The 14,113-nt window shown below is 43.3% G+C and overlaps 1 protein-coding gene across 2 annotated transcripts; it reads right to left on the minus strand.

Moving 5' to 3' along the window:
* Positions 1–2,163: 2,163 nt before the first annotated feature.
* On the minus strand, positions 2,164–12,162 carry hic1 (hypermethylated in cancer 1). Of its 2 annotated transcripts, none has more exons than XM_069161466.1 (2): positions 11,904–12,162; positions 2,164–6,291 (listed from the first exon to the last, which is right to left on the minus strand). In XM_069161466.1, the coding sequence occupies exon 2, from the start codon at positions 6,272–6,274 to the stop codon at positions 4,073–4,075; it is 2,202 nt and encodes a 733-aa protein (XP_069017567.1). In that variant the 5' UTR covers positions 6,275–6,291; positions 11,904–12,162; the 3' UTR covers positions 2,164–4,072. The 2 variants fall into 2 exon arrangements, with proteins under 2 accessions (XP_069017567.1, XP_069017566.1); XM_069161465.1 differs by lacking the exon at positions 11,904–12,162 and adding an exon at positions 10,346–11,189.
* Between the last annotated feature and the right edge of the window lie 1,951 nt (positions 12,163–14,113).

The following is a 14,113-nucleotide window of genomic DNA, read 5'->3' on the forward strand; positions in this document are numbered from 1 at the left end:
TTTAAACTCATCCAGACCCTTTTTTTTTAATTTTATTTTTTTAATTACTAATATATTGTTAGTGTTATAAACGTTACTGGGCCTGGGACAGTTGCCATGACAACATCGAGAGGAATGAAATGGCCAAAAAAAAAAAAAAAAAGATCAACCCACATCACATAGTTAGTGGTGTATGTTACTGCACTCATTTATATTTCCATTCATTTAATTCATTATAATAATTATTGTGAGTAATAAGCTCTTTTTAATGCCTAATTTTTACCCCTTCGGTGGCAGAGAGGTTTTCTGGGTTGGTGTGTCGTTAAATAGCATTAACAAAGGCATGAAACCCCATGAGGTGAGTGGCTTCATCAGTAAATAGAAACATGAATCCTCTATTTTGACAAGGTGAAACAACCACAGAGTAAAATACATTTCAAGGTTATTTCTTGTAAGAGGCTACACTCCGATTTTCAGAAATGTTACGATGGTAAAAACTGAATCCACAACATCCTCAGGTGGCAACAAGATGTCTGAACGGCTCACCGTGCAGCTCTTGAAAAGCCACAGAGTCGTATCGCCGTGATACTGAGCAGAGGTTTATTCCCAAAGAGCAATGAGGGGAAGGAAGAGAGAAGATACAGGCTGGTTGTTTTTTGAATGGAGAGTTTTAGAAGTACGAAACAGGCTTTTCATACTGAGACAATGGCTCGCGTCCACCCCGCTGCGCTCTCCCTGCTCCTCTCCCTCCCCATTCTCCGTTTCTCTATCTGCCTCTGAGCAGAAACACACGGCACATCCTGCTCAGCACAGCACGCCAGCCAAAAGTTCACTTCCTGCTCCTCGGCTCTTCTCCTTCACACCGGCCCTATTCCCAGGACGTGCATTAACGAGCCCTTAGCATAGCATAGCATAGGGACACACAAACAGACAAGCAAACGCTTCCCCCTCCCCTCTCTATAGACACAGAACCCCCCACACACACACACACACACACACCTCCCTCACCCCCCCCCCCCTCCTTCTGTCTGACGCATTAATGCAAATAAGCAAATTTCAAACAGCGCACATCCTACACAAATGTTCAGGCACTATCTCGCTCTTCCGTCTTGCACAGATTTGAAATGCCAGTGGAAACACTTTGTGTTGTTTTAACGGTGCTGGCGAGGAACACGAGGAGACGCATCTTTATTTCAACTAATGGGAGAGAGTGAGGCAGATGAAATTCCCACGACTGACATCCGCCTGCTCCTATATTTTTAACACAAAAAAAAATTTGTACACACATTACATGTATGAGTACTAATTTCTTATTGCAAATATTTCATTGAAGCTATCTTTAATTTCTTTTTTTTGTAACAGAACTAAACAACAGAGTCCCCAAACTTAAAGCAGCAACCAAAACAAGCTGGCTTCCTGTGTGCTTGTGTGCATGTACCACCTCCGCCTGACTCATGTCAAAAGTTCACCCACATCTGGGCCAAAACAATACGAGGCCAGTTTTCATATTCAACCAGCGAAGCTCCTGCTTTTCTGTTTAAGGAAGTACTCGTGATGCATCACCAGTCTCGCAGGCAGAGAGATTTCAAAACACTTGTCACCTAGATTTGACTGCATGCGTGGCTAAAACCGGAGATCAATGCCAACGTGCTCGTAGTATTGTGGTTCCGAAAATTCACAAATTCTTCAGCTACGACCAAAAAGATGCAGCCTTATGTTATAACAATGGAATTGGCCTCTTTGAGGAAGACACAATAGAAAATGTATACCGCATAGTGAAAATACAAACAAAAATGTTAATATCACATGTCATCGCTCCAAAAAACTGTAACAAGAAACGTATAAACACAGAAATAACCACAGGTTTAACACAGGACAACTGCCCTGTTAGGAAGAAATTTTACAAAGTGTGTGTGTGTGTGTGTGTGTGTGTGTGTGTGTGTGTGTGTGTGTGTGTCGATATTGATGATTTAAGGTTTACAAAAGCTTAGCATCCCCATGCTGGGTTCAGTCCTGAGGTAAGCACCAGTTTCACGTGCGCTGTTTTCAGTTCAAATTAAAAATGAAGTAAAGAAGAAAGAAACACCATGTTTGATATGATTACATGCTACAGAGAAGAAGCCCTTAAATCAGATACATTAAAAAAAAAAAAAAAAAAAAAAAAAAAAAATTTAAAAGTCAGGCACATTGTCTTTTTTTTTTGTAAGCCTTTAAGATTCACTACGTCTATCACAGTGTATTTATGGCTTTAGTCTTCACATTCACCCACTGAGGTTGGCATTGGCACTATAGTGGTCAAACATTTCTAATCTAAGTGGAAACAAAAACAAAAAAAAGGAAGAAAAGGCCAACATGTTCTTTGGAATATAAAAAAGACAAGAAAGTGCCTTCAACCCGCAACCTTTAAGTGCTCTTTTGTTTTCAAGAGGGAGGAAGAACTGCCGGTGGGCCAACACGGAAATATTTCAGTCTTTGTTTCCGCGTTTGATACCAGCAAAGGGGAAGGGAAGCGTTGGGTTTTTGTTTTTTTGCTAGGCTTGGGACACGATGCTAATAAGTGGACCAGATAGGGGTGAGATGGCAGGCATGAAATGGGACATCATGCCGGCGAGCGGTGTGAATTGTCCAGGAGAAAGTGGGATTTCACAGGGATTACTGGAACACAGCAGCTGGGGATCGCTGTTCACCCCGCCAGCTTCCAGGGAAGACTCACCAAACCCCCTTCTTATGTTCATATCAGTGACAGATTAGCAGCTCGCTGTGTGTGGGAAGAGGCGGGTGTATATGTGTGCATCCGGTGTGTGTGGAGTGCTTCTAAGGCAAAGGGATGACTGCAGCACTGACTTTGGGCTGTCAACAGTAGCGGGGCTCCCACACTTGCAGACTGCAGCGGAGGGAGGTCAAATGAGAGGCCGGACGACAAGACTTCTGACTCCTGCCGCTCTACTATTAATCACCAGCCTGCTGTGAATAGTGATTGCTGCTGACAGTAAATGACAGACTTCTGTGTCATTAACTCCCCTCCCCTCTCCGCTCCCTGCTCCCTCACCGTCTATAATTGTAAATAATACACAAAGTCAGAGGCAACACCCGCGCTTCATATACACCATGAGCAGAGATTAGTGTGTCATCAGTCGGGTATGTGCGATCGTGTCCCAGTTATGAGATCACAGGGCCGTGCTCGCCGCAACGCCACAACAACTGAAAGCAAAAGGCATGTTCGTCAAACTGCAGAGGAAGCTTTCAAGCTGAGCGTAAGGCTGATTAAAGCTACCATTACTGTCACATAGGATGAGGCTTTATCCGCGCGAGCAATGCGGGGGAGTGGGAGTGCTTAAAAAAAAAAATGTGAAGGAAATAAAGCAGAGGAGACTTCACCGAAATGCTGAGGCAGTCGCTCTTATCGTTCAGTCATTTCACATGATGGGGAGAAGCCGGAGAGACCGATACATACATTGTCCAGTACCCCAAAAATAAAATAAAAATCCAAAAGAAATAAGATTAAAAAAAATTATACTCTCATTACTTTAAAGTCCAGGTGAGTTGGCTTATTCTCATGGTAAAAGTTCTGCTCAGGTCTGGACGAACCCTGATTATTGTCCTTATGTGCTTTTTCATTGGTTTGTACAAAGATGAATAGTACACAGGTTTAGGGTCAGATTGCAAAGTTTCCTTGCAACAGTTTTTTTCTTCGGATAATACAAAAATAAATTAAAAAAACAATTTCATTTTTGGTTTTCAATTCGTCACTTTGGCTCAATGGCTAGAATAAAAAAAAATTTAAAAAGGAAAAAAAAAGTTTCTTTGCATACACTGTACATAAATACTGTACTTCCTTAAGTTGAGTGTCCCTTGGTCACGTAATAGCACAAAGCTCCTTTATGAAGGAGCATTTTAAGATACATTAGATGCATAGAAAGGCACTTACAGTCTACACGTTTTGGTGTGCATCAGCAGACCAATTTCCTATTTCTTTTGGCCTGAGTCTGCGGTGAAGAGGAGATATGGAGTTGAGGTGAATGGCTTTAGAATACTGCAAATTGTGTGTGCGCACACAGGCCTATTGGTGATTGCCGTTTACACGTCATGTGTCTTAGCTGGGTGAGTAGCGGTCGATGGTGCGGCCTTCAGAGAGGGCCTGCGGAGGAGGGGGCAGCGGTTGGCCCAGGATGTCCAGCTTGTCGTGGGTGAGGCCCAGGTGCTCCGAGGCCAGTTTGGAGAGCGGGAACAGGCTCTCCATGGCCTTCGCGTCCGCCACCAGCTGCTGCTGCGCTTGGAGCAGAAGCTCGTTGGCTTTCTCCTGCTTCAGCCCCAGGTGCTCCGCTGTGTATTTACTCAGAGGGTAGATGCCCTCCGCAAAGTCCAGCTTCAGTTTCCCGTCCGTGGTCATGCCCCCCACCGTGCCCCCGCTGCTGTGCATCTTCATGTGGCTGATAAGGTTGCGCTGCTGAGCGAACTTCCCCCCGCACACCTGACATTCGTAGGGCTTCTCCCCGGAGTGGATGCGCATGTGCTCGGTGAGGCGGTACTGGCGTGTGAAGCGCATGCCGCAGGAGTCGCAGGCGAAAGGTTTAAGGCCCAGGTGGCTCCGCATGTGGCGCGTCATGGTGCCGCGCTGCGTGAACTTCTTGCCGCAGATGCTGCAGGGGTAAGGCCGCGTCAGCCAGTGGGTCTTCTCGTGCTGGCGCAGGGTGGCGGGATCTTTGTAGGACTTTTCGCAGTTGGAGCAGCGGTAGGGTCGAATCATCTCTGCGATGCCCCCAGTTAGCCCCTGGTTGGACTTGGTCTCCAGGTGGGACAGGCTGTTCAGAGCGTTGCTGCTGTTCAGGCTGCCGTAACCGTTCGTGTTGCTGCTCATGTTTTTGGTGCTGCTGTTATTGCTGTTGCCCATCTCCCCGCCGGAGTTGCCGTACAGCTCCTCTTCCGTGTGCGTCTCCACGTGTGCGTTGAGCTGCTCTGAGCTTGGGAAGCCTTTGTCGCAGGGAATGCAGACATACAGATTGTCCCCGAAGCTCTCGGGCTCGTACGGCATGTGGAACCTCGGTCCGGGAGGGGACGGACGGCCCTCGCTGCTGCCTGTCTCCTCTGTCCCCGACCCGCTCTTGTCGTCCGCCCCTTCGCTCTCCTCCCCGACCTTGTGATGGTTATGATGCTGATCTCCATTTTCACCCCCGTCCTCTTCATCCTCGTCCTCGTCTTCATCCTCAGCTGGGTATGACAGTGGCTCGTGCTTCACCCAGCGGTAGATGTTGCCCATGTCTCTGCCCACCTCTCCACCTTCTGTGGGGGTGTCGGGGCTGGGGGGGCACGGGTAGCGGTCCGTCCCCTGGGAGCCCGAGCGATGGAGGTGGGGCAGGTGGGGGCCGAGAGGCTGGTTGAGGTGGGGGAAAGGTGGAGGAGTGAGCGAACATGCCTGGTCGCTTGACTCCATTTTTTCCGAGGGGAAGGCCCTCCCGTTAGTCCCCTGCATGGGACTCGTGCGGCCACTCAGAGTCCCGTCTCGCTCCTCGTCGTTGTGAGTGTTTGCCAGATGGCTTTGAGAGGGCGTGAGCTGGGACTGGGAGGTGGGGCTTTTCTTGGAGAGATCAAGGCCGAAGTTGGGGGAGCAGTTCCTCTCGGAGTGGGCTGAGCGCACCAGCTGGGCAGGCAGAGCCGACTGCAGCGACGGGAACGCCAGAGAGCCCTGAGCGCAGGTAGGAGCGTACAACTCCCCGGTGTGGATGGCCAGTCGATGGGGAACTAGCTCCTCTAGTGGTGGTGCCCGCGGCGCATGGCTATTCAAAATTCCTCCTGGAGGACAGGGCTGAATGACAGGAGTAGAAACCCTATACCTGCCACCACTCCCTAAACCCATACTACTGGGCCCCATCTTTGTGTAGGGCAGAAACGCCGGGCCCGGGCGCATAGGGTACTTGCCATTTCTTCTCAGCTTCTTTTTGCACAAAGCTACTAGATCGAGCAGCTGCAGGTAGCTGGCTGCAGCCAAGACAGCCCCTAGATTGGGTTCAGTGGGAGAAGTGGGGTCTCCCTCACTAAGGCGGCCCGTGTAGATGTAGTCCAGAATGACCCTGAACACCCCTGGACTCACCATCTCGTGGTCGAGGTTGATAAGATTGTCGTGGACCACCAAAGACTTCAAGTAGAGGCTGCTGGCAGCCAGAATGTTCTTGTGAGCTCTGAAGAGGGCGTTCTGCACCACAATGATAACATCACACAGGAAGCCCTTGGTGCGCTGGCTGTTGAGCTGCAGGAGGAGATCCCTAGCATGACTTGGAACTTCCATGGCATCCAGCATTGACTTCAGTCCGCCACCTGCAACAACAGACATGTGTAAAACGTCATGCAGCAGTCAGCAGTTCAAGTCACAAAAGAACGAATTGATGTGTCATTTTCTGCACATCATGACAGATAATAGAAGCAGTTTATAAAACAAAGAAAAGATATGACGTGCTGCTCAGACTTCACCACAATATATTTGAGATGTAATAATGAAGACCAAAATAGACTTTGCATATGTGAAAGCAATTACACTTCAATTAATTGCATTTTAATGCAAACTCATAATTACAGTTTTATCATTTGATTTTACTGCCTTGTTTACTCATCAATTTTGTATTTCATGCTTTAGTTATTTGCATAGTAACAGATTTAATTCATAATTCCACTCGATGGAACACGTACACAGCGCAGAACTGATGTGCACGCAAAGGCCACTGCATGAATGAACTTTTGCAAAAGGTGAGTGGTTGCAATGGTTTTCTCATTATAAGAAATTCAAGTCTATTGCATTCACTTCCTCTGCAGCAAAAAAAGAGAGAAAGCGCTCCAGTTCGAGAACCACAGACACATATTTTGTAATTGCTGGCTTCCTGATAAAGTGTTCCAGAAGCGCTGTGCCGAATTTTAAACTAAGCGACGGGATGAATGTTTCACAAGTGTGATGAACAGCAGGTATAAACCTGCAGGAGGAAGGACACATCCAAAAAAAGATAGGTCCTCCAGCTCGCCTTTTTGCCCGGTCATATAAGGAACACAGAGCACACAGCATGTAAATCAACATTAGATAGCTCAGTGCTTTACGTTGAGATAGGCTGCAGGGATCCGGTGCACACGCACGCACACACACACACACACACACATTGGAGTATCAACACTAATTGTTCCATCAAATCTAAAATAAACTGTATCAGCTGCATGCATGAAATGCCGTGTATTGTTCAATCAGTGGCATCTGAGGATAGTTTACTTGAGATTAAACGTCTCAAACTGTCCCTCAGGGCTCCGTCTCACTGATGGGAAACAAGCAACTAAATAAATACAATGTCATCTGTCTGATCGCGGCCTTCCTGACACCAGCTCATTCACTTCTTGTTTATTTCATTCAGTGTACTCGCTCAGCAGAAGAGGAGGGACGCATGCACTTTAAAACAAAAACTAGCCAGTGAGTTTGGAAGACATTCTGAAGAATCCTGAACGAGATGTCGCACATCGATTGTATTCTGCTGAAACCGGGTGTTCCTACGACTTCACAATGTCCGCAGGGCATTTTTGTACGTGTGTTCAGCACAAGGCCTGAACATCAGAAGGGAACGTCATTGCTGATGAAACGGAAAATGAAAAGTCAGTGATGTACAGTTAGTGATTGCGCAGCGAATAGTCATCAATGTTAAAGAAACATATGACTTTTAAATACATTTTTTTAAAAGAAGAGATATTTTTGTTTGTTTTTTAAAAAAAAAGTCCTGTCTGCTCATGTATCACTTATTATCTGCTCGTACATATTCAAAGTACAAAGGCAGGTATGGCATTAGGTGGCTTCATGGTCCATCATGTCCGTAGTGATCATCTGAAGCGTTTCCACCTCTGGCTCTGATTACTCCACAGTCATATTTCAATATAAGTTTCAATGTCCGTCCATATAAATACTTTCCACAACATGCAGGATGTATGCAGCATTACATCGTGGAGTATGGTGACACATTGTGTGCACACACGCACGCACGCACACACACACACACACACACACACACACACACACACACCCACACCCACACACACACACACAGTCGGTGTACATTGTCGTCTGCGTGCAGTTTATGACATCGCATTAAGCGACAACATTTAATTGCATCACAAAGCCTTGAAGTAAATTAAGCTGCCTTTCTGTCCTAATTAATGACAGACTCTTAATTACAGCGCATCGAATACATTCACATTTCACCAACAACAAAAATATTTTGTGATACAAGAGAAAAAAAATCAAATGCATTTCTATGCACCTGCAGCCTCCTGTGCTTACAACAAATTATTTCTGGTCGTGTACTGCGGTAAACGACAGTCAGGGCGGTTGTGGGTTTCCCATTAATTATGTTAAAGGCGTTTGAGTGGGCAACAACCTGCCTTTTAAAATATCTGAACTCGCTGTTTAATGTAGCCGCCTGACAGAAAGTGAAATTCTGCAGTAAAACATGTAAATAAATGCTCACTGCATCCTCTATGGAAGCCATGTATGATTGCAATGAAATTTAGTCAGAGAGCAGCAGTTTTGTCTGTTTTGTTACTTTTGTGGTTTGGGGTCGAAGCAAAACACTAAACTTCCTACCTCTGCATCCAGCCTCAGTCACAAAACACAGCAGACATCTGCTGAAAACATTGTAGTTTCTTTCATTTCAATTTGCTGCTCATGTGCATGTCGCCTTGTTTATTTTAGAGACCATTTGATTTTCAATTTATGACACGCCGCTGCAAAGTTAGTGTGAATTTGGAAAAACATTTATTCTTCTGTTACACTTTTTTTTTTTTTTTTTTTTTTTGGATTTATTTTGTTTTTTCTTTTAAGTCAGAAAATATGCAGCTCACGATAGATGAATATGTTTGAGTTTCAGTCAGGCCAACAAACATCAGGCACAGTCAAAGGCAGTTTCCTGTTTGATTGATGCAATTGTGCATCTAATAACCATTTATAAAATAATAATTAAGGTATGGGAGAAAGAGCCACTTTATCTCGATAAGAGTTGAGTAAATGAGTTTATCTAAACAAGATCACAACACGATATAAAAATAATCAACACTTCTATTCAAGTAAGTAAGTTTAGATCAGTCATTAAATTGTGTGCAGGTTTTAAAGCAGATTGTTCAATTATTTATGTCAAATTTCTTCCCCTGTAATCGTTGACTTTACATTTATTTGCATTTACTGTTTATGTAGTTTTATTTCCCTTTGTCTCGGTTTATTAAGGAGTGACGTTTCCCAGGTCAGCTCTTCGTGTTAATGTCTCTGTCCTGCGTGACTTCTTCACGTCGCGTTTTTTTTCGAGCAAACCAAGAAGTTTCTCTGCTGACTTTGTCGCCGACAGGACTCGTCCTCTGTTACGCTGCTCTTCACATACTGTGCAGTAAAAAAAAAAACGAATCACGAGTGAATCCATGTCTGCGCTGCAGCGCCTCATTCATCCTCTACCTCTCCTTATCTCCGCTAAAAAAAAATAATAAAAAAAAATCTCTAAATCGCCTCCAGAAACGGTTCGTTTTCAGCTCACTGTACTTTGAGGTGTATCACACAGCTGTTTCTTATACCAACTCTTTCCGTTTCATCTGTCAGCAGCCCTGAGAAGCATCTCTCTTCTGCAGCTGTATAAAACCTCGGCTTCTACAAAGGAAACCAGAAAATGTATGCACTAAAAGAAATCTTAAATATTCATATAACGGTCTCTGGTAGGTCTGTCTTCGCCTTAACTGACATTATTTGACGCAGTGATGGGCCTGTTTTATAATGTCCAATAGGGACTTTGCGATTTTTGCTGCAGCTTCCGTATTAAATTTATTAGGGGATTAGGCTACTGAATGAGATGAAGTTCCCTTTTAACGAGTTTAAAAACATAATAAAATTAATAAATTAAGGAACTTCAGGGCGTCGTTTTTCTTTCTTTTTTTAAAATGATGTTCACACATGTAGCTTCGATGCAAACAAATCATTTTTTTTTACTCGAAACATTTTCGATCATTTCTCTGATTTTTCAAGCATGTAAAATCGCTATTACATCAGTCTAATCTTGAATAATTACAACAAATTAAATAAGCCGTTTGTGCGTTGAAAATGATTTGCAAAAGTATAATAAGGTTGGATGTTTTAATCGAGTCGAATTAAACACGCAGCTGAGCGGAGCCTTTCTTGTCAATATCAGAAATGCACTGGGATAAAAAGATAGTAAAAACGCAGCAGGATGTAAAGTAAGTTCTGCTAATATTTTTTTTTAAAAAACGCCCTTCCTTCGTGACTGCTCTGCATTTCAGAGAATAAGAATCTAAGTGTCATGCTTGCCCTCTTCTTGTTTGGGTGTCTGTGTTACAGCATATCAGCTCTTACCTGCATGCCCGATGTCTGCTGCCATCCGATCTAAGTCTCCCTTAATGATCATCTCAGCAGTCTCTAGGAGTCATATCTGACGTTTCAGCTTTGAACTGCCAGCCTCCAAAAAACCATGCCAGTTTTCCGAGCGCGTCTGCCAGCTCTTTTTTTTTTATGATTATTAATTGATATGAATTTCTTCTCGCTCCTTAGGTCCGTCCTCCCACCCACTTTCCTCCCTCTGTCTCACTGCCCCTCCTCTCCCATCTTTCTCATCCCCTCCTATAACATTTACAAAAAAAAACAAAAAAAAATACGTGCTTAGACCAGCATCATTTTCCTCCTATTTTTTTTTTTTTTTTTTTTCTCTAGTAATTTCCTTAGCTATTTTTGAGTCGGAGGAATACCGCGCACCGGGATGATAATGGAGCCTCTATGCGCCTTAAGTGTTTTAGCGCCCCGTGTGATGTCAGTCTATAATAAAACTAAAAGGTAAAATCGAGGGCAGGAACTTCAGATGACCCCGACTTGAACTTCTCAACACATCGTCTTAAAGAGACAGGCAGCTATTGTATATATAATATGTACTGTATGTTACATGTTGAAGTTCAGGCAGCACCTGAACTTTGGAGAGACGTTCAATGATGGAAATAACTTTTCAAAACGTTTCATGTCAAAGACCTTCAAGCAACTAGATTCCCCTTTTATTTTGTTCTTGAACTCACAGTAAAATTAAATTTAAAAAAAAAAAATTGGGGGGGGGGAGGTTGTGCAATTAAGGCGTTAAAGTTACAGACATTCTATAGTTAAACACGTTTTAATGAAGTAAATTAATAAAAAGGTCATTAAAATTCAGACCTCACTTGAGAAAATTTGCCAGAAAATAAGTCTTAAAGAAAACAAGTACCTTGGGGGGGGGGGGGGGGGGGGGGGGGGGGGGGGAACTAAAAAAGTTTACTAAACCACTGAAAGCACTTGAAAACTCTGCCTGTCTGTCTGTCTCAGGTAAAACACCTGCTTGTGCTGTAAAACTAGTCAAGTTTTTCCTCCAGATGAAACTAATAATTCAGGATAAATATTGAAATCCCAGATGTGTGCCATGTCACTAAGGGTTATGGGCACTGGAGCTGCTTTCATATAAAAAAAACAACAAAAAAAACTATAATTTTTTTTTTTTTTTTTAATCTTTTCTTCAGTACAATCATCCCCTTCATAATTAAAACAAATTATTAAAGCATCTTATTTTATGTAGCTTTTATAAATTCTATGCTTATTACTGACCCACAATAGTGGTGAAACGCCTTTCAACACCTCCAGTGTCTTGGATGATTTATATAACAGACTTTATATGCACATATCGTAATATATATATTTGAATAGCCTAGTTGATGTTATTGTGCATCAGATACGCTTTAGGCCGGATGCTCTTGTCTTTGACCGTCGTTCCAAAACATAACGAAAATGGATAAACTCATCATTGCAGTCCACTAAAAGCGGCTCAGTGTCACACCACCGTCTGGTCACACGTCTCTTGCCTGGATGCCCTCCCTGCCTCTCAGCCGTATCCCGGTCTTACCTCGGACTCATGTCTGGTGCTCTGGCCGTATGTCTCCTCTCCTTTTCGGCATTCCCTCCTTAAGATCTCCGCGGGTGCCTCCGAGTCCGGCTGTCTCTCTCAAAACTTCTCCTCCGCGTAATTTTAAGCAGTCCTCACTCTCCCGGTTTCACCCTCTTCCACCGTCTTCCACACTCTGGATTTCTCACGTGTTAACTAGACTTTCTGACACTTCAGACTGTGTTTGGGGTCCGGTCGGACCAAACCTGCCGGCTGAGACTTTACGCTGCACAGCGACACCCAACGGCAGCGCGTCCCACAGGCCTTTATCAAGGAGGACGTGCTGCGCAGCGATGTGGGGGCAAATGAAAAGTTTGGAAAGACATGGCCTCGAATTGGTCAGCGTTATTTGGGAAAATCACACAGGGACCATTAAGTAGTTATATGAATCATTTACAGAGAAATCAACGTCATTTCTGGTCAAAAATTTGTAAAGTTAAAATATGTTCAAGTGAATTAATGTTCAATGATGATTTCCCCCCCCAAAAAAATGTGTACTGGAGGAGGAAATATTCAAAAGTAAAAACGGCCCACAAATAAGTAAAAGTTGTGAATTCAAAAGGTGCAAAAATAACAATGTTCCACCAAAGGAGTGATGCATTAACATGCTAACTGTACGCCAATATTGTAGTTAGTTGAGTTGGAGCCCATTTAACTGCTTTAAGGGTAGCCGATAACTCCATAACAGTGCATCAAATTTGATTATATGTTGTGCAAAATGTTAATATAAAATGTAGTCTGTCAGCTAAATGAGTGAAGTGGTGAGGTATAGAGTAGCAGGAACTAAATGTTCAAGTAAATTATGCACCAAAAAATTCAAGAACTGGAGTAAATGCACTTATTTAAGAAGTCGAGGTTGTACCTAAAGCTTAGATTGTCTGCCCATCAAATTGCGTTTCACTGTGTTATTGCAAAAGACACCGTATGGCACCATGTAGAAGATTTTGCTGTTGTTATTGACATCACTGAGGGCTTAATTGTTGTGTGATTTATGTGATAGAAGTAATTGACAAAACATGTCCAAAAAAAATGTCTGCGTATATACAGCTGCTAATCGGCTCTGAAACGGTACATTTTGATTCTGTGTGTACACTGTAGTTCACAGGAGTCATTTACTTCCTATGAGCATTAATTCATGTTTAATGAACTTCATTTGGATGGATTATGTAAATCAGTGATGTTTAAAAGACCACACATTCTAATTGATTGAACTAATTATTTTACCATCACAGTGAGACAGACAGCCGGCGTGAATCACTTAACTAAGACCGAGGCCTATTTATATTTATTTTAATCACAACAGCAGCTGACAATCTCATAAAGCATGCAGGGTCTCTTCCTCTTCAAGTTGCCAGAGTACAAGGTGCTGGTGTTTCATTGAAATGATCCGAAGTGGAGGAAGGTATTGTCTCTCACTTCCATGTTCCCTCGATGAACTGATGATAACCTCACAGACAGATGAAGGCAGAGTTGTGTTGGAGAATAGATATCTTCTATCAAGGATGTGACAGCGTGTTTCAATTCATGGTCCAAAATAGTTTCCAGCGAAGGAAACACTTAGTGATATCATGAGCTGCTTGTTAGGGAGGTTATGACTCTTGCTTGTCGATTTCTTTTATTCAAACACACACTTAAATAGTGTTGTTATGGCTGGTAGTGTCATTCAACTGCTTCTGTCCCAGGCCATCAACTGCAGTAAATATGTGAGCGTTTATACTTATTTAAACTTTAGATTTGCCCAACACTTTATTAGAAATCTGAACAATAATCTAACTAATCACAGTGAAATCTGTGAAGTTTTTGATGTAACTGGTAGTGAACGTGCACCTGCATTAGCCTCAAAACCAATAAATAACAAAGCCAAACTCTTTATGATGTCGAGGGTCAAAGCCTTGAATTTTAATAGTTTACAAGAGTATCACAACCAAAAAAAACAACTTTTATGACACGTGTTGCTTTGAGCACCATAACCTCACATAAAGAGGGCTACCAGCTGAGTGTCATAGCTCATTTTGCACCGAGGACCAGACTTTTTGATATATTTGTCTCAAAGTGAACACCACAGTGCAGCCAGGACAGTTAGGATTAAAGGCAATTTAAATGGTTTTGATATGCTAAGCAGTGGCATGCACCCAATACTGTAGCAATTCCACAAAAGACCGGTGTTGCAT

This window comes from Embiotoca jacksoni, unplaced genomic scaffold (genome assembly GCF_022577435.1).
Source record: "Embiotoca jacksoni isolate LCO1_2020_lvr unplaced genomic scaffold, fEmbJac1.0.p SCAF_28, whole genome shotgun sequence".
In the NCBI taxonomy this organism is placed as follows: Eukaryota; Metazoa; Chordata; class Actinopteri; family Embiotocidae; genus Embiotoca; species Embiotoca jacksoni.